At 41.5% G+C, this 27,500-nt stretch overlaps 1 protein-coding gene across 7 annotated transcripts in view; it reads left to right on the top strand.

The window, feature by feature from the left end:
• The window catches only part of LOC147030398 (rho GTPase-activating protein 12-like), a 111,327-nt gene that overhangs the window by 2,412 nt on the left and 81,415 nt on the right, over window positions 1–27,500 (top strand). For 5 of the 7 annotated variants that reach the window (XM_085874405.1, XM_085874404.1, XM_085874399.1 and 2 more), the window contains 2 exons: window positions 7,308–8,192; window positions 24,613–24,690. In XM_085874405.1, coding sequence (XP_085730531.1) covers window positions 7,464–8,192; window positions 24,613–24,690 — 807 coding nt within the window. In that variant the 5' untranslated portion in view covers window positions 7,308–7,463. Of the gene's footprint in view, window positions 1–5,526; window positions 5,726–7,307; window positions 8,193–24,612; window positions 24,691–27,500 lie in introns of all 7 variants that reach the window. The other 2 variants (XM_085874401.1, XM_085874400.1) reach the window with 1 other exon arrangement.

Genomic DNA, 27,500 nt, shown 5'->3' with positions numbered 1-27,500 from the left:
GGGGTTGACTCAGCCTGTCATCCTTCCGAGGTCGGCGAAATGAGTACCAGTGTACTGGGCCGGTGTATACCCCGGTTAAAATAGGTGTACCATATCCCTGTGTCGTAAGAGGTGACCAGGGTTGCGTCAGGAAGGGCATCCGGTGTAAAACATGTGCCAAATCGCTATGCGGATGATTCGCTGTGGCGACCCCTAAAGGGAGCAGCCGAAAGAAGAAGAAGAAGAAGAAGAAGAGATATATATATATATATATATATATATATATATATATATATATATATATATATATATATATATATATATATATATATATATATATATATTAAATAGTGTGGAGGTACACACAATCGCATGGAAGCTGTCTAACCTGGGTTTGAATCTTGGTCCAGGAATAAACTGTCATCCCAGTGTTTCACAGGCAGGATGATTCATCATTGTGTGCCGGATGGATGTTAAACAGGGTGTCCCATCTACAGATATTAGTTGACGGATGTTAGAGATTCCATGGTGTCTTTCTCAAAGAGTAGGCAAGCTATCACCAGCACCATGGCCAAAGCCAAATTCCTGCCTTAACTCCTGCTGGAAAGGCAATATGTCTGGTTGTGGCTTCATGGTTTGGGTGATTGACTTTAGTATCCTAGAGTCCTGAGGTTAAATCCCACTCTGCTGTTGAATTGATACCAGGTGGGGTTGACTCTGCCTGTCAGTCTTTTGAGGTTGGCAAAATGAGTGCCAGCTTGCTGGTGTCCTGTGTCGGAGTGACTACTTGTCCAGGATTATATCCAATAGCCAAGGAGACTGCTTTGGCAGTACCAATGCTCTGCACAGAGTTTGGTCCCAATGGAGGGATGGATGGATGGGAAGGCAATGGTAAACCACCCAGAATAATCCTTGCCAAGAAACTGTTTCAGCAGCATTGATGTTCTGTAACCCAAGTATGGCACATCAAACTCCGAACATTTTATAGATGTTTATGTATATGTGGGAAAATTATGTGCCCAGACCAGTTGAACCCAGGGTCCTCTGGTAAACTGTTCCAGTGCTCTTATACAGTTTGGCAGAGGACCTTGGTTTGATTCCCTGTTTAGGCATGTCATTTTCCCACATATGCATATAATTTTTGTTTGCCTGTTCATTCATAAATAAATAAATAAATATATATATATATATATAAAATCTCCCACATGTGCAGCCCTTAGGCCCAGTGGAATTTTTATTCCCTTGAGTGCAGCAGTGTAGATTCCTTCAGTTCCTGCTATATTTTGAAGGAATGTGCAATTGCACAGAACTTTGCTACTTTGGCTGTGTTCCTACCTGAATTTTCTTCTTTACCATGGTTTTACTCTGTATAATGTGGAATTGTATTTTACCAGTAAAGATAATGTATTGTTGTATGCACACACCCACATGTTGACATGTAGACATACGAGCAAACGTGTGTCCCCAGCGATCAGAAAAGTTTAAGTTCATCTTTCAATTTCATGGATTTTGAAAAGGTTGATTGTATTGAAACCTTTCAGAGCCAAATCTCAGACCAACTTGTACCACCCACCACAAAATGGCGGTGCAACATCAGGTGGCTGAGGTTAGAATTGTCGACAAAGAGGGCAAAGTATAGCTCTTTTAAATTGTCTTACTCCATGAAGATTTGTGTAAATTCTACTTTAATTCAGATGTTCTTTTTTCATTTTAAAGATTACGAGAAGGAACAATAAACTCACTGACTATACTGCATCAAGAAAAGTGAAATGAAAATGCAAAATAACCAATCAGCAACTTCTCAAACGCACTGTGGGAAGTGGCCGTGATAAACAGGAGACAGACGCATGGCTAGATGCCACGGTTCGATTATATTTATATTATATTTTATATGTATGTTTGTATGTGTATATATATATATATATATATATATATATATATATATATATATATATATATATATATTCTAGGTATGTACGGATTGCACGTGTATGTGCACCAATTAACTTTTATTTTGCAAGATTGTTATTGTTATCTCTACCACCAAAGGTGAAGGATTGTTTTCACCCCTTTCTGTCTATTTGTCTGTTTGTGTACAGGATATCTCAAAAGTTGTGTGCGAATCCAGATGAAATTTTGTGGACAGGTTGGGTGTGTGACAAGGACGAACTAATCAGATTTTGGTGAAGATCGAGACCGGATCCGGCGACTAGAATTTTTATAGTGATTCTTCACCATTGAGAGATAGGGCTCAAAAACGATACATGGCACGATATCTCAAATGTATTGGGTTCAATATCTTCTCGTGGATCAGAAATTACAGGGTGGAGGTATGTGCTCTACCAAGTGTCCTCCTTGTTTTGCCTGTGGTTGCTGGAAGCGCGGTTGTGCCGCTGATGCTGTGCCCTTATGACCCCAGTAAGCTTGTGCTGATTTTGCCAACCTCGGAAGGATGACTGGCTAAGTCTTCCGATGTGGTAGTATTTCAATGGTGCGACCCGGGCTCAAACTCAAGAAACTAAAATCTGAAGCCCGTCCAAATACCTTAACTGTCAAGCCAACACCAGGCTTTTTTCAAGATAGTCGAGGTTCATAGAAGTAGAGCACATGCCTTCGCCAACGCTACATCTTGCCCCCCCCCCCAGAAACCGTTGATTGTGAGGGTATTTAATCACATACCACATCTGCCATCTCATATGTGTTATGGCTTAAAAACATGCAATTTCCTGTGTCGTATCATCTATCACAAGATTGGGCATTGAATTCACAACATTTTGGCATTGGTTGCATGCAAATTGGATAAAAATCGACTGCACTATGGCAAAATGACGATTTTGACCTTTTCATGACCTCGACCTTGACGTTTGTACTCTTAATTTTGTAATTGGTATTAGTGTGGGGAACAGAACAGTCAACATTTTGGTGTTGGTTTCATGCAAATCGGATAAGAATTGACAGTGTTATGACTAAAACCGCACATTTTGTAATGTCGTGACCCCCCCCCCCCTGACATTTGACTCCCAACCGCTAATAAGGGTTATTACGTCATTGTGTCATGTCACATATCACAAGATGGGGCATTGAATTCTGAACATTTTGGCATTAGTTGCATACAAATTGACGCGCTATGGTAAAAATACGATTTTGACCTTTTCATGACCTTGACCTTGACCTTTGACCCGATCGCTCCCAAAATCAAATGGTCCTCGGATAATAACCAATCATCCCACCAAATTTGCTGCGATTCAGTTGAATACTTTTGGAGTTATGCGAATAACAAACAAACACACATTCATAAATAAATACACAGCAATCAAAACATAATCTTCGCAACAAAGTTTGCGAAGGTAATGAAAAAGGCAACGAACTGGAAGTGGGGCCACAGTTGGTCCGAAGCAAGGGAATGAATGAGCAGGCAAAGAGAGATAAGAGGGTTGGATAGGGTTAAAAGGGGTAGAAAATATTATGGGGATTACGAATCACCTACTTTTGAAGCACTGGAGGTAAGGGTGGGATTGAATATCCTCAAAAGAGGAATAATGGCTTAGGTGTCCATTCAGATTGGATTTTATAAGTTCATTCAGGAAGAGGTGACTAAAAATGTGTACATCCTTGAATTGCTTGGGGATGGTCCGAGATAGCTGAGGGAGCTATGCAGGATGAGACGCGTTAAAGAAATGGAGCAGCTCATTGTAGATTTAAATAATGACAGGTGGTTTGAATGACAGCTCAATATACTATAGTTCTAACTGCAGTATTTTTGCCTGGGCCAGACTCTGTGTGGACACTCTAACCATTATGCCACCGAGTCTGATAATCATGTCACGGCCCTTTTAGGGACCCTTTGGGCCAGTTTGTCATTGAGGTGCCCATAAGGAGAAGATTATGATTTATATTTATATAGTGTTTAACGTCTTTGATTCCCATCGTGATCCCGAATGAAATCGATGTACATTTATGAGCAATTTCCTCACATGGGCCCATTTCATGGAATATTGGGCATATGGGCCCCCATTTGGTGCCCTTTATTTGAGCAGATATCAAGTTGTATACTCGTTACGTTTGAAACCAAATTTTGCCAAAGTAAGTACAACATACAATTCATGCAGCATGTTACTTGCTGATATCATGGTGTTGTGCCACTAGGGGCCATTGGGCCCCTCTCTCATCACTTAATGGCCACCCGGGCCATATTTTTGATGTGAACCTTTTCTTTGCTCCTTGAGGTTTCTTAATATACACATTCAGATGATAATGTATCACGTTGCCTATCACAATTGTTGGGGAAGTTGTAGAAAGCCCACTGTGCACCAAAAAGTTTCAAAAAGGAAAGAAAGAAAAAAAAAAAAAAAGGTGCTTTGGGAACCTTTTTTTTTTTCTTCTTCAGAAATTGGCCGGCACCATTGTTTTTAGCTCAAAATGTTACCCTGGAAATCATTTCCCAAATAAGTGAACACTATTTCCCATCTGGAGCACTTTTTGAACCTCACCATATCTGTCTGTCGACCATTGGATCTGTTCCATTTATTATTTGTCGCAGCTTGTCCATCTTATCCCCATACACATTTTAATAAACCCTTAAATTTTAATTAACGTTTTCCTGTCTTTTTTTTTTTTACTTTCACATGTGTGAGCAATCACATCTCTGCTTTATTTGAACGATACTTGGGGGATCATAACTTATTAAATAGTTAATTCTGAACGCAGAAGATTCAAACATCGTTTTGATCATTCACGGAGGTCTTTGTTAGACCTCTGGCACAGAACATCTGCATGAGCTGGGCGTCTGACGTAACAATATGTTCACTCCAGGAGACGTCATGGCTGATGGTGAGGCCGAGAAGTTCAAGAGACAAACCTCTTCCATTGGCTCACCATGGGAATAGGTAGAACGTGGTTTTGTTTGGTGATATTTCTGGATGACAGGGTGAGACTCAGGTTTTCCAGGATTGAAGGATTATTTCCATATAGCAAACTAACATCGAATCGATTCCAGAGCAGCAGAGAAGAATGCAGCTGATGGCTGCCAGTCAGTCGAGTGCACCACTGTACAACATGACGTAGAGCCATCTGCAAAAATTAAGTGGGTTTTCAATTGTCGATGAGGAACAATATTAGGCCCAAGACAGTAGTACCCTGTTATAATAAGCCTTCTCTGGAAGGGAGGGGAAGGGAAGGAAAGGGTGGGGGTTCCATTGATAGTAACACATTGACTGCATGAATGGATTGAGTTTGACAGCCAGGTTGTTAAGGTGGCCTTGTATGCCACAAGCAGAGTAGGATGCCAGAGATATGTCTATGGAGACTGTCCTGACCATTTTTTTTGAGACTGAGGGCCTCTAACTATTGATGAGACAGGAGAGCAGCAACATGTCCAAATTTGAGTGATTGGGATGGAATTCAAACTGATGGTCAGTGTTCAGCCTGCTTGAAAACTGGAATGATTTGACATCAGAAGCAACTATAGATGCCTTTACTTTGCTTGTAATTGGAAGCAAACTTACTGGCCTATAGTTGGTGGGGTTTGTTTGTGCACCCTTCTTGTAGGTGGCAGTGACATTTACTAACTTCAAGGCAGAATGATTGTGGCCAAAGAAGAAAGACAGAGGAGAAACAAGGGCAACAGACCTGGATTTGAGAATGTGGGCAGTGCGATTCCATTTGGACCCTTTGCAGAAGCATGGTCGAAGCTGGACAGAGTTTACTCGACCTCTCAGGGTGCGAAGGCCACAACGTCAGGTTGATGGTGAGCATGATGGCGTACAGTGGGGATAGAGTGTGATGGGTTGTTAACTCGCGATTTGGATTCAAACACTGAGTTAGATGTTTTGCTTTAGCTCAAGCAGAGACTGTGCTCGTGCTGTTTGAATTGGCACTTCCAAATAAATGGGTTGGGTATGGTTCATGAGGTTTGGAGAGTTCAGCCTCAAGGTGAGCATGATGATGATTTCTGCCTTGCCTAAGGAGAGGGATATACACTATTGTGGACCTTGCAGAGATGACTAAGTTGTTCTCAGTTGGGTTAACCTTCCACATTGAGAAAGCAAGCTGTTTGACTGCAGCAGTCTTACCACTGGATTACCAGCAGTACCAGGGGCTGAAATTGTTTTCCAAAACTGGAATCGTTTCATTTATTCATTTATTTTGAAGCTTGTAACAGTTTGCCTTCTGTCAGTCAGGTTCTTTGCCTATAAATTATTTATTTGTGCTTGTACATATTTTTTCTGAAACGAAGGGTGTAATTTACAAACCATGTAATGTGAACCTACCTTGAACAGATCATTCAAATTTTTTTTTGATTTTTTTTTGATTTTTTTTTTTTTGATTTTTAAATGTACTTCACATGTACCCCCCCCCCCCCTAAAAAAAGCTCACATTTTAAATTGGTCATCAAAGTCAACTATATGCCTTTTGGTGATCATTCCTCATTTAAGAGTTTAATTTAAGAATAAGTAGATAACTTTAATGAGGGCATTTTGTTATAGAAATGTTTGAGATGTTCAAACCATTGTAGAATGAAGTGCAGTATCTGATTTGAAGTTGTTTTGAAATGTATTTTGAATTTATTTAATTTTAATTTTTTTTTTTGCTATGCACCTTTATTTCTTATTTCCTGTTTTTGTTTATTTCTTTTTTGATGAGCCACAAATATTTATTTTGTATTTTTCTTCGAAATGGTAGGTGATCAATGAAGTTCGTATCGACAGACATGCATGACGGTGGCTTATTTTATTAACTATCAGCACTTGTGCAAGAATCTTTATTTTTATTTTTTTTAATATATTTTTTTTCCCCTGATGCATATGGGTGTTGTAAAGGTTGTAGGTGGTTGCTGATTCGAGGGTCTCTGGATAACCCCTGCTTGAACGAATTGGAATTTGTTCGCATTCTTTTGGTGAGAAGATCCCTTGGGAAGCAAAGATGTGAAGTGCTTCAAAGTGGAGTGGTGAAATTTGCCTAGCTTGTTAAAGAGACACTCTATCTTCAAAAAACGTTTTGACAGCAGGTTGTAAAACAGTACTGGAGTACTTTGAGTAAAGTAGTTAATGAAGCAAGAGGTTGAATAATAATCATTCAAGATGAAAAGTCAAAATTTGACCAACTTTGAGACATCTTATCTTTGGTTAAAAAATTCTAGGTATTTTGTAAGTTGAGGAAAGAAAATTGTAATTAAAAACGATATGGGGCAACCACCTGTGTACATGCCGCTCGGCCCTGCTCCCCACCAAGTGATGGGTAGCAACTCTACGTGTACCCACCCCATTATGTGCCATGGCGCATTATACTTCACTTTTTTATCTTTTATTTTCCTTTCTTTTTTCCCATAGGTGTGGTGCACATATGTTTTGCTCTTCCACAATGAGGTGATCCTGTCAAAATACTTGACTACCAAGTGATTGTTGGCCATTGCAGAAGACGAGAGAAAATGATGCACGAAGACTCGTAAAAAAAAAAAACGACTTTCGTATCTACGTTTAGCCTCGATGTCTTCATTAGGGAAGAATGAAGGAGAGGAAAAGACTGAAAGTGACCGAACGATGGTGGAAGCCAAGTATGACTACAGTTACAGAACTGAAGCAGGACGTGATGTTACTATCCATCAGGGTGATATCTTCTTGTTGGTGAAAAAGACAAATGGTGATTGGTGGCAAGTCCGCCAGCTCAACAATAATGTGCACATTTACGTACCTGTAAAGTATGTCATTGAGGTGGAAGACGAAGGACATTGTGAAGAGGTTTATTCCACACCTTTCAGTGATTCAGGCAGGTGCAGGGAAGCCTGCAATGGGAATGACAAGGTTATAGACGTCAAGAAGGCTTTGATGCCTTCGAAAGTTCAAGTGCACTCTGATGCTGAACTGGTATCTATTGTGCCAAGCCCACTGTCCTGTTGCAAAAAAGAATCCCTGTGCCCAGTACCCAGCCCAAGATTCAACCGACCAGGCAGGAAACAGAGCTCAAAGAGAAATGCACTGAATGATGAAGTTGCCAGCGTACCTCTCACTGATGGCCATTCATCACCGTCGCCTCCTGCCCAATCTCCTGCTATGCAGCGTGCCTTTGTGGTGGTCGCATCACGTGGTGATCCCCAAGCATCGTGTACTGGTATTTGGAATGATGAACATGTCAGCAAGAATGTTGGTGCATTTGGTGCAACGCATGATTCAGACTCGCTTGGCAGCAGCTTGGAAGAGCACGTTGGGTGTGATCAGGTATGATTAGTCACAACGGCAGGATGTGTGGTTTTTATGTATTTATTATTTTTTGCCAAGTTTCACAATGTCAAGTGGAATTGCAAGCAATCTTGTTTATCGTCAAGTCGTATTTGAGGCCCCATTGGAAAGCAGTTCATGATATGATTGTGAGAGATCTTTGATCATCCTTGTAGCCTTTTCATCATTTGTACTGTGAGATGAGAGTGATTTAATTCAGCCTGAGCTCTTGCCTTGCAATTGTACTACCTTAGTTTGAAATGCCACGTACATGTTTGTTTGTCTGTTTATTGTAGTTATTATTATTATTTTACTTGTTCATTTATCCCTTCATCCTGTTCCCAAGTGATGCTCGTACAAATATCCCTGTGCAACAGAGTTGTGTACTCTCTTTACTTTACAAACATGAATTAGATTGACTGCGTTTTATTACACTTTCAGCTGCTTGTTCATTACACTCCATCCGTGCTGTTGCGGTCACAAAACAATGCAGTTTTAACTTGATCAGCACAATCTAGTATTTAACAGCAAGTTTACCTAACTAATACAGTGTCAAAAAGTTTGGTAATCTACCGAGGACAGTGACGTCACCCAGATGTTACACCAGGCTGCAAACTATCCCATGAAAGATAACACAAATGTGAATTAATTGATATGCATAGAATAGCCAGTTATCATGAGATGGTTACAACGTAACACCTGTTGCATAAAGTCATCACATTCTCTATTGATGTTTGGGACACCATTAGAATAATCAACAAAGCAACATCACATTTCTCAGAAACCCCTATTTCCATACATGTTATACAATACATGATGTATGTTGTGATATGGCCACGACTACAGACACATCCGTCAACGAAGAATTGTTATTTACCTTAGCATGGAGGAATGATGTCTGAACCATGGCAATCAACATATCTGAACCCCTGGTAATGTACAAGTCCCACCAGTCATAATAGCGATCATCATCTGACACAACCTTTGTAAAATAGTATTACACATGGTTGTACTGTACTTCTTACAATACAAGAAACGTACTGTGTCCATTACTCTAAACTCTATCGGCACTGCCAGCCTTGTTTACATATTAGAGCCATAACACTTTGCGTTGAGATGTACTGTATGCAACACGTATAGAACTTGGTGATGTTATGCAGCCTCTGATACAAGTCTAAACACTTTCTTCCAACAGGGTTTGGCACATAATGATAGACTGATTTCATTATTTAATGTATGTTAACATTCAATTACTGAGATCACATGTATGCCTTTGGATCATATTTTGCATACTATTTCAATCTTTTGACAATTCACTGAAAAGTAGGCTAAATTACAAACTCATTGATAAAACATATTTACATGAAGTTTAAGAGACTCATTGACCAGTCGCTGGGGGGTCGATGGTACTATTAGGACCAGCAAAGCTTCGCTCTGAAGGTCTGAGACTGCATAGAAACCCGAGAGAAGCCTCGATCGCATGTGGTCAGGTGAGTCATCAGGGTCTCTGTCAGTATATCCCAAGCCCTATGCAAATCTCGATGTTGACACGAACAAAATGGCTTCCTTTCTTGCATCCTTTCTCTGATGTGTGTGCAGGAAGTACAGATATTAGCTAAATTGTGCCCTCTGTCATGAATTGTGGTTGTAGCAAAGCCTTTGGGACCCCCACTCTTTGACGGGAGGAAAATCACGGGGTAACACTCCTGGGTCAGATTGCAGTAGTGTGTGTCACCAGACGGCGGTGGTGCTGAGGTGTCGTCCACCAGACGGCGGTCTCCTTGGGTTAAGCTGAGGCAGTCCCTCCAGGTGTGTGCCAGGAATGTTCTTTCCTGAAGAGAGGATGATCAGCTTTCTCTGTTGTCATCTGAGCTGAAGCGTTTGAACGTCGGTATTGCAGCACTCTGAGGTTCAGAGACCGGATAGTGGTGAGATCATGTGGTCAGGTGATGCTGACTGTGTGTGTGTGTGTGTGTGTGTGTGTGTGTGTGTGTGTGTGTGTGTGTGTGTGTGTGTGTGTGTGTGTGTGTGTGTGTGTGTGTGTGTGTGTGTGTGTGTGTGTGTGCGCGCGCGCGCGCGGTAACTGAACTACTCACTCGAGCTTTTGTGAAATCACACCTAACGTCCGGTCTGCACTGACTCGTCCCATGTGTACCCTGGGTGTGGGGGTTTGCATTCCCTTTTTAAAAATGAATTATATTTTATTTTTTGATGAGAAGTCACCAAACGGCCATGCTGAAGTCGTTGTTCAGCTGGCATGTGGGAGGAATGCATGTCATGTTTTCATTCTTTTATATTGTTCACCATTTGAAGTATTTTGGTTAAACAAGCTTGTGTGTCTGTAGTGAGGTGTTTTGAATTGCACAACGTGGTTTGTTTTTTAATAACGTGGCGGTGAGGTGTTTTTTTAATGTGGTGAGGATTTACTTTGCCATGACCATAAACAAGAGTCGGGGGGGGGGGGGAGGGATGTTTGGCTAAACTCTAAGGTGTGCTTGTGGCTAGAACAACCAGTCTTCACACGTGGTCAACTGTGTTGAATAATTAATCCTTTTGCAAACTGCACTTGATACTCTTATCCGTAGTACCATCATTTTCAGTATTATTAGTCAAAAGAATAATTTTTTTTCCGACAGATAATTGCAATAACTTTGCAACTTTTTGGTTGGTAACTCTTGTGGTGAGGTGGTCTCCTGGTATGTGTTGGACTATGTGAGTCATGGCTTTGGCTTCACCGTGTAGTATAGGGTTTTTCCCACACTGTTAGTGGCCAAGCAGTGTGCCAATAGCTCACACCCCATGCACTCGCTATGGCAACACATGGTTGGTTTCTCCTCTTTCGTGCAACATTCACCATTTCATTACCTCTACCAACGAAGGTGGACAAGGTGGACAGAGGTTATGTTTTCATCTCTGTTTCTGTCTTTGAGCAGGATTTCTCAAAACGTTATGGATGGACTTGGAAGAAATTTGGTGGACAGGTTCGGTGTGTGACAAGGACCAATTGATTATGTTTTGCTGAAGATCTGGATCTGGATACTATAATTTTTGAAGCGATTCTTCACTATTGAGAGATGAGGCCAAAAATATATATAGCATGATATCTCAGAAAGTTGTGGACGGATTGTTTCAAAACTTGGTGAATGAGATGGGTAGATGACAATCAGCTGATTAGATTTTGGTGTGTGACAAGGACGAATGGTCTGGATGCAGATTCAGCCTATCAATGGGATACAAAACGTAAACTGTTCAGCCGAATTTTAGTTTGGTGTTATTTTAGCATCTGCTCCAGCTGGAAGATACTTCATCGAGAAATGCGACAGGGGATTGATTGGTGTAATGATGTTCGCATCGTGGACACTGAAGTCTTATTTCTTTCCTCCCCATTTTTGTTGGGACGTAGGTGTCATGTGATGCGATCATAAAACAAATGTTGTGCTCATCATCTTGTGGTATCAAACCTTTTACTTTGTGTATACATTGTGACCTTTTACCCTCACTGTACATTGTAGCTTGTCGGCTTTGCATTCTATTTTTCCTTTATCATTTTCCACACGTTCGTGCAGTGGCTTCCTGTTTTCCGAGCTGGTGGTTGGTTTCTGGTTTGCACTACATCTATCCCTGCTAGTAAAGCATGGTCTGTTCATTATCTTTTTATCTCTTTACCTTTTGGTAACTTTCGAATTTGTTTATTGCTGAATCTTTTGATTTCATGTTGTTGTCGATTTTGAATTTTGCATTATGTTTGGGAGAGCTGCTTAATTTCTTCTTCTTTTTTTTTTTCCTTCTCAACGAATGAACTGATTATTTTTGGTTGGCTGGCAATGCCTTTATCCACATGGCCGCAATTGTTTGGCTCGCCCTGTCCAACGTCTCAGCCAGGTCTGCGGCACCCGCCCACTGAATCGTACTCCATGCCATGCTTTTATTTGTTAATAGATTATGGAGAAATGTCAAAATGTAAAACTGAGATGGTGGATTGATCATTATTATAATTTCAGCCGAAGCACAAGTTTGTTTTGAAATGCAACTCATCTGGCTTAAGTACACAGAGTCGGTGGGAGACTTTTTCTGTAAGTGGTGAAATTGTCTGCACTTGCAATCGACTAGGAACAGCATTCATTCCAGCTGCCCATTCTGGAGAAATAGAGCAGAGGGTTGAGTATTATTGAAAAGGAGATTATCGACCTCCATGTAACATGTATGCTACGCACACTCAGAATATCCCTGCCAGACAGTGTTGCTGGTGCCAACATGAAGCGCATCTTCATTACTACTACTTTAATGGCCACAATGAATCCCACCTTTATTAAGGGGGAAGTTTGGCACAAGTGTTGTCATGAATCAGCTCGCCAGGACTGACATTTGGATAGAGCTGATTTCGGCAGGGACTTATTTGACCGTGCTGCCAAAGTTGACTCGCCTACTCTTTATGGATGGAATCTAACACCCAGTTCATGCTAGCATATGTGATAAGCAGCTTAACGTCCATCTAGGATTCTAGGGGATGTGGAACTATAACGATGCAAAACCCTGCCTGAAAAGCACCCATCCAACAGAGTATAGTCAGATTGGGAGTCAAACCCAGACTAGATTGGTAAAAGGTAAGTACGCTAGCTCTGCACTATCCTGTTGGATAATTTAATGCACGGCATCTGATGCAGGTTATATTTGTTCCATTGCATGAGCGACTCGCTCAAGCTTGAATGACCAAGCCACCTTATTCCACAAACTCTGGGGTTCATCAAATTTTGAATCATCAAAAGGTAAGTATTTTCTGAACAAAAAATCCGTGGTGAAGTGTCCCCCATAATTCACCAAATCCAAAACTGAATTGATTTACTTACAATGTATCATGTAATGCCTATTTTGGTAAAACTAGTTGGAAATTAAAATCCTTGAAATTATTGTGTGGTTAATTTATGGTGTATTCAAATGTTCAGACTTTTTGAAGATTTGACATTTGTTCTTTATTTCTAACTCCCCCAAAACAATGAATTACCTCCTCCACCGAAGGTAGATGGAGGTTGTTTTTTGCTCCTGTTTGTCTGTCTGTCTTGATATTTGCAAAATTGAAGGTTTGCAAGTATATTTCTCGGGCAACTTTGCGATTCTGTTTGTCTGTCTTTCAATCGCCGACAGCTCACAATTCGAAACCGATCGGCTTGAAATTTTACTGTTGTCGAGGTCGTCAAAAGGCTATTGAACTTGAGGTCAAATTTCTAAAGTCGTCATTTTTCATCCTATTAACTTCAAAGTTGAGGAGGATTGGCATCTTGGGTCATTTAATTTGAGAAACCAACTGTTTTTGAGGTCAAAAGGTCAAAGGCCAACGAGAAGTCACACTTCTGAAATCGTCAATTTTGGTCTGAATTTTCATCCGATTGACCTGAGTTTTGATTAAGATCTTCATTTTTAATCTTAATGAAATGGAAAATTTAATGTATCCATGGAATCTATTTTTTGGGGGGAGAGGGTGGATTTTGCAAGTATCATGCTAAGCAGCATGGTGTCTTGTTTGTTTGCCTGTGGACAAGATATCTCAAGTTATGGAGAGATGCAGATGAAACTGGGTGACAGGTTGGGTGTTTCATTAGATTTTGGTGAAGATCCGGATGCAAAAATTGTTTAAGTGATTCTTCATTGAAAGCTCGGGCCAAAAAGATTATATAGCACGATATCTCAAAAAGTTATGGATGGATTCGGACGAAGCTTGTAGGACAGATTGTGTGTGTGTGTGTGTGTGTGTGTGTGTGTGTGTGACATGGACAAATTGATTTGATTTTAGTGAAGATCCAGATCTGGATACGAGAATTTTTTTCGTGATTCTTCACCAATGAGAGGGCCAAAAATGATGGTGTCAGATCCTGACATTTGCGGATCCCGTGTATTCGATTTTCAGAAAATGTGACCTGCGTTTATATTTGCTTCGCGTATTCACAGTTTTTCTGATGTACTTCAACATTCGTGGCCCGGTCAGGTGAGGTATGGGAGCATGTGCTGGAACAGCGCGTCGCTGCATCCAATTTCTGCCGGTTCTCCAGGGGCCTCCGTCTGGCCATCCCCCAGGCAGATGCTTGGCCGATCCCCATCTCCTTCAGATACTGATCAACCTGCTGCAGCCACGAGGCACGTCGTCAGCCCATTGGCCTCCTCCACTCAAGAGGCTCCCTCGCAGAGAGAATCTGGTAAGCAGGGTCAGCATCAGGAAAACGAGCCACATGTCCATACAGCCGCAGCTGATGATCAAGGAATATACAGGTAGCAAATCTCATTTGAGTCTCTCTCAGAAACCGCTCATTGGACACAAAGTCCGACCAGCGATAGGCAAGGATTCTCCAAATAGACCTGGTAGCAAAGGAATTAAGTCTTTATCTCAGATCCCTGGTCAGAGTCCAAGACTGTGGAAGCACCAAGGATCTGAAGACTCGGACTGTCATCCTCCTGCACAGGTACCGGCAGCGCCGCACCCCATGATCCAGTGAATCCACGACTCACCAGGCTCGACCCAGACAGCTGTTGCCCTCTGGCTCACAGCCGGCAGAGACATGAATATCACTGCCAAGGTAAGAAGCGAATCTCCGTGACCTCGACATCCTCGCCACAAACTCGTACAGACAGGATAGCAGCATCCAAGTTGTCATTGAAAGCCTGGATCTTGTTTTGACCCAGGAAACCCATAATCCCAGTGTAAACCCAGGAAACCCATAATCCGATTCCTCATTCAGCACCTCGAGGGCCCCCAAAAGGATACCTGGGGTCTCCGCAAAGATGACTGCATCATCTGCGAAATCAAAGTCAGATATATTGACATTCCCAAACGATGCACCGCAGCTTGATCTCTGACATCCTTCCCAGAATCCAGTCCATACAAGTGCTGAAAAGTGTGGGGGCCGGTACACACCCCTGACAAACTCTAGTAACAACTGGAAATAAGTCAGAGATGGTATTACCACATCTCACAGCACTCTCAGCACCAGAGTATAGGTCAGACATCAGATTGATTTAGTTTTGGTGGCATCCCATGAAGACCAAGAATTCTCCAGAGGGCATCCCGATTCTCTGACTCGAACACTTTACAGAGATCAACATAGGCTGCAAGCAGCCGCTGCTGAAACTCTCATCTGTTTGGGGAGGACCCGAAGAGCAAGGATACGGTAAATCATTGACCACTTTGGTATAAACAACCATTACATCCAATTCAACAGCTGGTGGATCAGCCTGGTACAGCTGCTCAAAGTAACTGGCCCAGCGGGCCTTTACTTTGGACTCGTCTGTCAAGAGCCCACCACCCTCTGCTCTAACTGCAGTACACTGAGGGATGGGCTCGGAAGAACAGAATGTGCAAATTTCCCTGTAAGCAGGATGAGAATCATTTGACCATAGGTGATGCTCTACGCCCTCACAGATTCCTCACACAGATGCCTCCTTGTCCACCCTTTATGCATCAGCTCCTTGAACACCTCAGCTCTGCCATTCAGCCTGGCCCTGCGACTCTGGTCAATGGTATCCAGTATCCCTTGAGAGATAAAATTCTTCATCGCTCTTCGGTGAGTTCCAAGACATCCACCGGCAACAACAAGGTTGGTGGTCTTGAAGGCACTCCACAACTCTTCAGGATCCCCCAAAGTACCCAGACCCTCCCAAATCTCCATTCAGCCTGTTCGCAAACTCCTCGGCTACTCTCTCATACTTGAGCTTGCCAACATCCAGCCTCTGCTGGGATGGTACCATTCTTATGGATTTGAGCTGAAATTTCAGAGTTGCCACAACAAGCCTGTGGTCAGTATTGAGGAACTGAGCACTGTAGTAGACCCTGCAGTTCTGGATCATCCTCCATCAATGAGCACAATATCAATCTCTTTGTCACACCGCCAGCGTTGGAATACCAAGTCCAGCGATGAGCTTGTGGGTGCTGAAACCATGAACCAGCCACCCTAAGTCCATGACTTCTTGCAAAGTCGAGGAACTTATTGCTATTCTGGTTCACAGTTCCAGACCCATGGGGACCAACACATGTCTCATAGCTATCCCTATCAGATCCAGTCGATGCATTGAAATCCCCCAAGACTAGAAGAGTATCTCGCCTGGGGCACTGATCAACCACAGACTCGGGCGTGGCATAGAATGCATTCTTCACGGTGAGATCACTCGCCTCAGTCGGAGCATATCCAGAGACCAAGGAAATGACACCTAAGGAGTGACGAATCCTTAGTCTCATAATACGCTCTTTGACCGGTGTTACCTCAATTATCATTGGAGTCAGCTTATTGGACACAGCAACTCCTTAGGCATGGTAACCATCAGTGACCAGACCAATAGTTGTTGTAACCATCGCCCATGATCTCGGTGCAATCCGGTCTCTGAACCTCAGAGTGCTGCAATAGTGATGTCCAAACACTTGAGCTCAGATAACAGAGACAGGTGATGATCCTCTCTTGGGGATGGACATTCCAGGCACCCACCCGAAGGGACCGCCTCAGGTTAACCCAAGGAGTCAGCCGTTTGGTGGACGACACCTCAGCACCACCCGACAAGTTCCCACAATCTGACCCGGCAAGGTTACCCCGTGATTTCCCTTGTATCATCAAAGATTGGGGGTCCTAAATGCTTTGCCCCAATCCTTTAATCCGGTGAGGAGGAGAGGAGAGGAGAGGAGGAGAGTGCTGCTTTTGCTGTCTCCTTGACTATTGGGCACAATGCTGGATGGGTCACCATTCCAACACAGTATACCAGCATGCTGGCACTTTTTTGCCAACCTCAGAAGGATGACAGGCTGAGTTCACCCCACCTGGTATTCAATAGCCGAGCGGGATTTGAACTCTGGACCCTCGGATCCAAAGCCAACCACCCTAACCATTAAGCCAACACCAGGCATAATCCGGTAAGCTGCCCTGCGAAGTGCAGCTGCACAGGAAAATTTGTTGTTTTTCGAGGGTGTATTCACAGTTTTTCATGGGATTTTTGATTTTTCCTTATGAATCACGAGCTTCCTGTAACCTATTTCCCTTTACCCCATTGAAAGAATGCCCAGACATTTGCAGCATTTTTTAGGAATGTATCCTCTGTGAATGTTGCGGTCCGACAGTATAGCATCTCATCTCAAAATGTTATGGATGGATTAAAACAAAATTAGTTTGACAGTTTGTGTGAAGCGAGGATAAACTCATTCAATATTCGTGAAAATTCGGATCTGATAATTTTATTTTATTTTATTTTTTATTTTTTTTCAAATCATGTGATTGTTCACACTTGAGAGATAGGGTCAACAAGGATATATGGCATGTTATTTCAAAAAGTTGACTGATTATAACAACTTGGTGGATGATTTGGGTAGGTGACCAGAATAAGCTGATTAGAATTTGCTGGAGGTCTGGATGCAGGTCTGCCCTATCAGGGGGATACAAAACGTTAACTGTTTAGCCTGGTGGATGTATGCACTCTACTGAGTTATATAGTTTGATCTATGCACAGTGTGCTTTAAAAAAATTTTTCTTTTATTACAAAAGTATACTTGGTGATTTACATCTCTTGCCAATTGTAAGTTCCTAAAATTTAGAAATAAAATTTAATATCCAGCATGAATTAGGTTTTGGAGATTTCATCCCTTTTTGAAATAATTATTTTGTTTTATTTGTTTCTTCCAAATGTTCAACAGGATCATGCAGAAATAGTGCACTTCCCTTCAAGTTGTCTAGTTTTGGTTTGATTCTTAGCCCAACAAGACTGTCGGATTGATGCCTTGCTGGCAGGGTGTCCATCGAAAAGTGCCCCTTCCCTTGGATGGATGTTAAAGAAGTTGTCCTTTCCACTAGTTGTCCCTTAGGCCAATAACATTCCCTGGTGGACCATGACCATGAAGGTTGGAATAATTGGGGCAGTAGCAGTGGTTGTTTTAGTGCTTACCTAAATATTGTGACACTTCCTACTCTGACGAGCATCGACAGTGTAATATTGGTAGTGCAAGTGCTTGCGACTTAAGTGACATCTGAACTGGTAGCTCATAATGCTCGGACCTTACAAATAGATTGAAATGCCATGTGCGATTTGTACGTTGTCTAGTAAAATGTGTCTAATTCCTGTTAAAGTTACACTGACATCTGTCTACTTTTTTATACACCCGATGTATGTATGTATATATATATATATATATATATATATATATATATATATATATATATATGTATATGTATATGTATGTATATATATGTATGTGTATATACATACATATATATATACATATACATATATATATATACATATATATATATATATATATATGTATATATATATGTATATATATATATATATATATATATCGGGGCATATTATGTGATACCGGTCGTCTGTCTGTCTGTCTGTTCCTGTCCGCAATCTAACTCCCAAAGTTTTCAACTTTCACGTTTCATATTTGGTACATAGGTATAGGTACAGACTGTGGAGACGGTGTGTTGTGAGATACGTTCGTCATCTAAAGTGGTTGCCATGGCAACCAGGATGCTGTTTTCCATGTAGTAGCACAATTCTGTATATACCTTCTTGTTCGGGCATATATTTTGCTCACTTGAGCTCTTGTTTTTGTTTCTCCCCCGCCGCGTGGCGGAAGGGGGATATTGTCACCTGGATCGTCCGTCCGGCTGGCTGGGCATCAACATTTATAGCTGTGAGTGCGATAACTCATAAACTGTAAGCCATATCAATTTGAAATTTGGGTTACATGTACCACCTGAAAAGGAAGAACCCTATTGATTTTGGCCATGGTTGACTGGGGGCGGCCATCTTGAAAAAAAAATTTTTTTGTAATAAATGGAAAACCGCTTATCTGATTTCAATTATTTTTCAATGGTGGGGGATTCCCCATCTCTGATGGGTATATTTTTGTTCTGCTAGCAGGATAACCTGTAGGTCTGCACACTCAACTATGAGCTGTTTAGCTTGGTTTGAATCTTGATCGGTCATCCTGGTGTTTTGCAGGCAAGGTGATTCATCCATGTGTGTGCTGTCCCTTGGATGTATTTTAAACTGGCCATCCCATCTGCCAGCATTAGTTAGTGGACTTAAAAATAAAATAAAAAAACACTGTTCCTTGTGAAAAGTAGTTGACCTATCACTGGCATATTGCCTAAGTTCCAAATCCCTGCTCTAACTTACAGGGGGCACTGAATCGGCAACACAGCCACACTTATGCAAAACCTGATCCTAACCTGGAGCCATGCGCTGCATATGACTGATGACGACAGTGTTTATCTTGCACGTAATGCGAATACAAGCTCCTCCATGATAAATAAATAAATAATTGAGAACTTCTTGATGTGATGCGACATGTTAGAAATATTCCCCTGAACCTTGTTTCATTGAGTTTGCTTTTGATTCAAAAATAATTTAATGCAACATGTTGATTAAACCAGAATCTCATAGATGAAGAAGAAAGTTTGTTTCTGCGCTTTTTGTTTGTTTTCTTTTGTTTGTTTGTGTGTGTGATTCTTCACCATTGAGAGATGGGGCCAATCACAATATAGTACTGTACATAGCATGCCATTTCAAAAATGCATTGGGCCCAATATGTTACATGGCGGAGGTATGTGCTCTACTGAATGCCCTTCGAGTTTGCTTAAGTTATAGAGCTGCTTGTTGAATGCAAGCACAATCAACTTTATCACATGCATGAAGTTCTCTCACAATCCACATTATAAAATATATATACAGCTTGTATGTATTAAGTATGCAAGTAGGGTATTTTCTTTGCAGTCTGCAAGCATGCCTCACTAGTCTAATATATATAAAGAAGAAAGTTTGTTTTTGTTTGTGTGTTTGTTCGTTTTTGAATTCGGACCCTGCAAGAAGCAGTGCAACCAAACTTTGCATGGGCTTCTCTTCCATCCAGAGGAAGGTTGAGGGCTGTTTGGATGAAATGTTTTTTTTTTTTTTTTACCCCAGAAAAAAACATAATTGTCCTTCAGGCCTTGATTGGGTCTTGTGCTTATACACTCCCTGCATTTTTTTTTTTCCTGGAAGCAATGGAGTAATATGTATGGTGACGATTGTATGTTGAGATTGTCGCGATTTGTTGTCAACAACCCAAATTTAATGATTATAGTGCTGGCATGTGCACCTGTTATTCAAAATATTGCTTTACGCAGGTTTATTATTAGAACATTTCTGTGTTGATGCTTGCGCACTGCCTGGGTTTTTTCCCGGGAACGATCGAATAATGTGCATTGTGAAGATCATATGTTGAAGTTGTATATGTATGCAAGCTAATAACTGTGTACGTATTCCCTTGGAATGTTTTTCCCTTACCTCAAATCCTCCCCATCTTAGTAGATATCCGTTTGTTGCTTTTTAAACTTTAATCTACCGTGCCATGAAGATTGGCAATGTAAGATGGCCGCCAGAGCACTTCTGGTGGTTTCACTCATGCTCGTAGAGATAGCTCTGGAAAGGACTATTTATGGCGCATTGCCTTCCGGATTTATTATAACACCACCGTGTTCAGGCTCTCCACCTGTAATCCTCCCCGGATCTGCTCTGCAGAAATTACACGAGCTCAACGACTGATGTTGATTACTCTCTTTATTTTTGCATTCCCCATGACATGAAAACAAATTTTGCGTATAAGTGATCTGCCTCTGGCCTACCAAGATATTTTTTGATTCTGACTTGGTCAACTTTCAAGGGAATACTTCTGATGAGAAATATCTGAAATTACCTTACTTGCACTATAAACACTGTACTGCCAAGTGTCACCAAGAATGGCTCCTGATTGGAAGAAACAAATCCTATGTAAAAAGAATGGCAGTTGACAGGTCACTTGAGACTCAAAAGCAAACAAAGGTTGAGGATCAACGCACAAGATGAGCAGACACAGGCTTGGGTAGAGGATCAACATGCAAGACAAGTAGCCTCCAGGGCAGCATCTTGGCCACCACTTTTTAATTTTTTAATTTTTATGTACAATGTCAAGGCTTGTATAATAGCCAACACACAATGTATAACAAGGGGAGCAGGAGATGAGGGGTGGGAGAGGGAAGCACAAAACATTGGGGAATAGACACAAGAGATCTGTGGAAGGGAGAAGGATGGGGTGGGGTACACAGGGTAAACAATATGTACACTACAGGAACTTTCTGGTCTTTAAATGACAACTCTCAGGAAGTAAAGCGGGGAATATGAAGGAGGTGGGTTTGGGGTGGATTAACAGGGGTCAAAAAGATCATGGTTTTGGATTGGGGAAAATAAGAGATTGTGGTGAACAGCTATTTTGAAGACCTGGAGGGAAGAGTGGGATTGAAGAGAGTGTGGGAGTTTGTTCCAAAGGTTGGGAAAAAAGACTAATGAACGAATGAAGTTGAGTAGTGATTTTTGATTTTAGTCGTTTAACCAGAAGTGGGTTGCTGGCGGACCTTGAGCGCCCTTCGGAAATAGGGGCAGGACAGATGGCAGACAGAGCAAGGGAGGGGGGGCGAGGCCAGAGGGGAGACAAGATAGAAAGATCATTGACCTGCCTGTGGTGAGGGTGAGAGACAAAGACACTCAGCCTCATTGTGGAGATGCCAATGATCCTAAATGTCTTGGTTTCCACAGCGTGAAGCTGAGAAAGGTGAGAGGCAGGAGCACCAGCCCAGAGGGGGGAAGAGCAGTACTCCATCAGGCTGTGGATGAAAGCTTTGTGCGTGGTCAGGTACTCAGGTGTGTCAAGGAAGGACTTTGCATGATTGAGGATTCCCAATCAGTGACTGGCTTTGGGGGATATTTTGGAGATATGGCTTTCTCAGGAAAGATCATTGCAGATAGTGAGGCCCAAAAGTTTGAATGAAAGGACTTATTCAAGAGTATTGTTGAGAAAGTAGGTGGGGGGGGGTCACAGATGGTCCTTTCGGAGAGACAGTGACAGTATGAGATTTGTCAGGATTGAAACACATGTTCCATGTGTTGGACCAGCTTGTGATTTTATCCAGATCTGCACAGTGTGACGAGGCTGCTGCTTGTCGATCTGAGGGATGACGGATGGTACGGCAGAGGGTGGCATCATCGGCAAAGTGATAGAGAGTATTTTCCAAAGTCGGTGAGATCATTGATGAAAACGAGAAAAACACTGGGCCCAGAACACTGCCTTGAGGAATTATTGCCAAGACAGGAAGAGGGGATAAGAGAACTCTATTAAGGACCACAGGTTGGCTGTGACAGGAGAGGAAGTCTGTGAGCCATGAGTGGAGATATCCTTGGATATCATAGGAAGAGAGTTTGGTGAGCAGGGCGGGTTGCCAGACCGTATCGAAAGCACGCGATATGTCAAGGTAGATGGCTCTGATCTCATGTCTGGCATTGAGGACCTCCATCCATTGTTGGGAAAGCAGGAGCGAGCAGCAAGTCCAGGGTAGAGTGACCTCGTCTGAATTCAAATTCATGATTGAAACTCAAGTCATTGGAGAGAGGAAGGATTTGATGTCAGAAGAAATTGTGGATTCCATAACCTTGCTGTTGATTGGGATAAGACTGATTGGTCTGTAGTTGCCAGGATCTGTTTTTGCACCATTTTTCTGCATCGTGGTAATGTTGTGGAATTTCCAAGCAGAAGGCAGGTGACCTTGAGCAAGTGAGAGGTGAATAGAACAGAGAGGGTGTGAGCAAGAGCAGCAGAGCAGGTTTTTTAGGAGGCATGGCCTGATGCCGTCTGGTCCGGTTGCAGAATCAGAGTCGAGGTTAACAGCAGGCTCTCCACCTTGGGAGGAGAAAAGGATACTGAGTCCAGGAACAGCTGGGTGTGACTGGGTAAGGTGGGTACCGAAAGCGATGGGTTTGAGACAAGATTTAGAAGCAAACACGGAGTTTAGGATTAGAATACAGCCTTTTTATGTACAGTGTCAGCTGTGCAGCCATTTGAGGTAAGGGAGGGGATGGAGGGCAACATACACCAGAAACAGACTTAAATAGGTGCCACCAGGATTTGGAGGAGGGAGGCAGGTTTAAGAGTTCAGACTTGCGATTAGAAAGATGTTTCAGGACAACCTCCTTGCCACAAGCTTCAGTGTACCATGGTTGGGAAGAAGGGTAGGACAACTGTTGACGAGATTGTATAAATCTGTGCGTGAGAGACAGAGCAAATATCTGAAAATTCTTTGGATGAGTTGGCGGAGAAAGTAGAGATGGGAGACAAGTCTAGAAGTTTTATGGCTGCTTGAATACCATGCCATTCGGCCCTGAGTGAAATGCCAGACTCGACGACGCTGAGGTGGTTCTCTGATAACAGCCAGAGAGATATTTACTTTGACATGCATGTGGTCAGATGAACTGATTGGAGCAGAGGAAGAACAGCAGACGTTTTCTGGGAAATTGGTCAAAATCAGATTCAGAATAGATGGAGTACTATTGGTTGAAATCCAGGCCGGGAAGGTGACAGATCGTGTTAGTCCCAATGAGTCGCAGAAGTCTTTTGCTGAAGATCAATGGCCGGTGAGGGAGGTACTCGCACTCAGCCAACTGGCATGATGGCAATTGAAGTCGCAACATATGAGGAAGAAAGAGTTGGGAACAGAGGATAGATCAGAGCAAATCCAAGCACACTTTGCAATGCCCAAGATTAGTAATTCATACAAAACCATTTGGCCAATATTCCCTAATTTGTCATGCAGGAAATATTTAAATACCTACTGTATTTCATTGAATTTTCTGGGAAACGCTGGGTACTTCAGCTCGTGCACTATATGAGTTCACCTGAATTGACATTTTTTGATTGATTTATTTCTACATTGATCTCAGGCTCATGGTCGAGCTTGCACATAAATTGCCTGTAGGACAGGGAAATTATAGAAAACGTCAGTTACTTCAACATGGATTGCAGGAGCAGCAAATGGATAAATCGACTTTACATTGTTGCTCGTTTGTATGTGGAAAACCAGCGTTATTAGGGAAGTCTTCAGTTGAGAATGACAAATAGATTTGAGTTTCGTATTGAATATTTTATTCTTTGTCTGGCGTCTAACCCACCTACAATGTTTACTATTTGTTGTCATCATGGTTTTCATTTTATTTTTTAATAACTTTTTAATTTGTCCCTTTGAGTCTTCAGAAGTTGTCCAGTTTGCTCAAATAAGTGATTCTTGAACCAGTACCAAGGTTTGAATTGCATGACTGAAGAGACAATCCTATGGAAGTTGCCTTCAGAAAAAAGATGATTTTATCCACTTCACAGAAACATATTTCTCGCATTGAATTGGCCATTACCAAATTGAATAAGATAACATGGAACGATAATCAAATAGATTGAAGTTTTGGTTTTTCATGCTGTTCAACCATTTTTTTTAATGAGTTATTGGTGTTTTTACATTAAGTCTTATAAAATTCTTCGTATTGCTAAGTGTACGTGGTCATAGATCTCCTTGGCAGCTTTTAACACTGATTTTGCCCTGGCTTGTTGCAGCGCCTCGTGGTGTCGGGCCTCGAGCCATCTCATAGGCCACCAACCTCTCCAATTTATGCGAATCTCGTTGATCTAAAGGTATTTCCATCTTACATTCTGGGGCATTCCTGTCTTGTGTTGTGTCCAAAACCATTCGGTGTTGCTTTGTGTACTCCATGAGGAAAGAGTGGTGAAGGGAGAGCAGGAGTGGTTGAAAGGAATTTTGTTGAGAATCAAAATAAATGTTCAGAGGAAAGGGGGAGGGTATGGTGGAGGTATTACCATTGTCAGCAAATTATATGGGTGGTTAAAACAAGTGTAAAATAAATAAATAAATAAATAAATAGATATGTTATATTGGGACTGTTAAATTTTTTTGCTTAAAAACTAACTGGAATGGAAAGGTAGTTCAGATTACCATCGGAGTGCTCACCTCTGCTATCTCTCTGATTTCAATATCAGTAAAGTAAAACTGTTGTCTGGTGCATCACCAGCTAAGTGCTGTCTTCAATATGAATGCAAAGAATCCCATGGCATGTCGAGCAGGAGTCGGCCATTTGGCTGTCCCTTGTGCCAAGTTCCCTTTAAAGGGGGACTGTAGGTCGAGCTACTAGTTTTTATTTTTTTATTTTTTTATTTTATTTTTTTTTATAATCACAGGGTTAGTTGAAATACCTTGGATTACATTGATTATGAAGATCGTGCATGGTGCAAGTGTGACTTGTACACTTTGTTGATTCATCCCAAGGCAGACTGTAAATAAACTGAACATTTTGGCTTGTTTTGCATTGGTAGACTTAAATAGCTGGAGGGGGGAAGTGGTTAGTGGGTGGTTGGGGGCTGGGGAAAAGTGGGGGTGGGGGGTGTGAAGGGCTTTGCTCTGCACAACACAAAATTTCATATAAATAATTTGTGATCGAGAATTGCCAGTACTTGCAAAGTCTGCTACATTGCTGAGGTTTGACTCATTAGGAGGGCAATCGAAGGTAAGTTTTACTTGTTTGCTTTTAATTCCAAAAAGCAGTTTGTTCCATGCTGTGTGTGGGTTAGAAATGCAGTGAAAGGGTGCTGAGCCTTGTGTTCTCCCCCTTACTTTGACCCTTATGCTTTGCAACTACAACAACGTAATATAATGTCGGTTTGCAATTATGTTCCATTTTCAAATGCTAACCGTTTTACAACATTTTATCGAGAGCATTACAACTTGTGTGCCACTGAATTGTGTTCCCACATGTTTTGCTGGATCACCAAAGGTGCACTATTAAAGGGCCCACATTCCAAGAGGTCAAGTATTGGTGGACTGTTTGATGAAAACTGAAACGTATTGGAATCAGAGAGTTCATAGAACACCTTATCCCATGCAATCTTGAGAAAAATGAAATGGAAATGGTCTTTTCTACTCTTGCTTTGTGTTTCCAAGCACTATCTATAATAGCTTTATTTGTGAACTTTGAATAACGGTTGCGATTGACCCATCAGCTTTGTATGGGTGCAAACAAGAGTCCAGAGCTGATCCTTCTGCCAAATCTTCTTGGAGAAACTGATGATTTTAGAAAGTTCTTTGAGAAAAAGATGCACTCAACAAACAGATCTTTTGGACAAAGTTACATCTGTCGTATCACTGGAGGCCACCATTTTCATCTGAATCTCGCTGTTACTCCGCACTCAAAAGCGCTCAACAAATTTGATTAGTCGATACGGCATATCAATTTTGTCCAAGTACTCATTGATCGAAGGTTTTGGAAGTGTAAACAAGGCAACTTGTGTTCTGCAGTGTTCAAATATATAACTCAATTTAAATGAAATGCAAGTTTTAAAGGCTCTAGAAAATAAAAACAGAAACCGTTTATTCAGAAGTGTAACGCTTTTGATGCACCATCTTTTACACCACAGGTTATTTAACACATTAAATAAGTTTGTCCTTTACGTCCCTAAAAACAGTAAATTTCCTGCTTGGAATGACTTTAAATTTTGTTTGACTGACGGACAGACTGAAGCAATTGCTTTACGACAACTGCATGTGTGGTTGGGACAAGAATGAGATTTCATGCAATTTTCCAAATTCAGAGCCAAATAACTGCTACACCACAGGTTCATTTCATGTTATACATTGTTCAAAATGTAAAATAAAATTGAAGTAGTTCCTCTATCATTGACTGACGTCTGTCAGACAGAGTAAGCCAATTGCTTAACCCTGTTTTGCACTAAGCGTGCTGGGTAATTATTGCTTGCATTTGTCGGGAGAGCAGGAGGAGGAGGCAGAAGAGTTAGAGGAGGAGGAAGTATAATGTGAATAGTGGACACGGTATGGGACAGTGTTCTTGTGTGCAGTAATGGTACTGTGTAGTGAGGCTGAAACTGGGATGAATACATGAGTTGATAAGCCATCTGCAGTCTGAGTAACACTGCAACTTAACCCACAACCCAGTCAACAGCTTGGGCCCTCACAAGTGACATTTCCCTCATATATATATATATATATATATATATATATATATATATATATATATATATATATATATATATATATATATATATATATATATATATATATATATATATATATATGCTCGAGTAATGGGTATCGTTGGCGTCAAGCAGAGTGAAACCAAGAAGGCTGCTATGTTTCATCTGAGAAGCTAAGCCATGTCTCCCTTCCCCTTGCATCAGTGTTGCCTCACTGTGTTGGATTGATGCTACAGACTGCCAATTTGGTAAAGGTGTTGAAAGAGTTTATGTTTGAGATCTCAAGTTTGACTTTTATACGTATTGGTTTATCTGTCTTTTGTGTTCTACATTTATATTTCTCTGTGCAGACACTGAGGGCAATGTTAAGTTCTCTCTGTGTACTTGTATATCAGAGTGAAGGATGTCAATTCTTTCTTGTTAATTTGTTCCTTTGGTATAAT

Source organism: Eptatretus burgeri, chromosome 3 (genome assembly GCF_056783735.1).
Source record: "Eptatretus burgeri isolate ZD-2024b chromosome 3, Ebu_testis_v1, whole genome shotgun sequence".
Taxonomy (NCBI): Eukaryota; Metazoa; Chordata; class Myxini; order Myxiniformes; family Myxinidae; genus Eptatretus; species Eptatretus burgeri.
The sequence above is the reverse complement of the archived record's forward strand: the minus strand, read 5'-3'. Positions and strand labels throughout refer to the sequence as shown.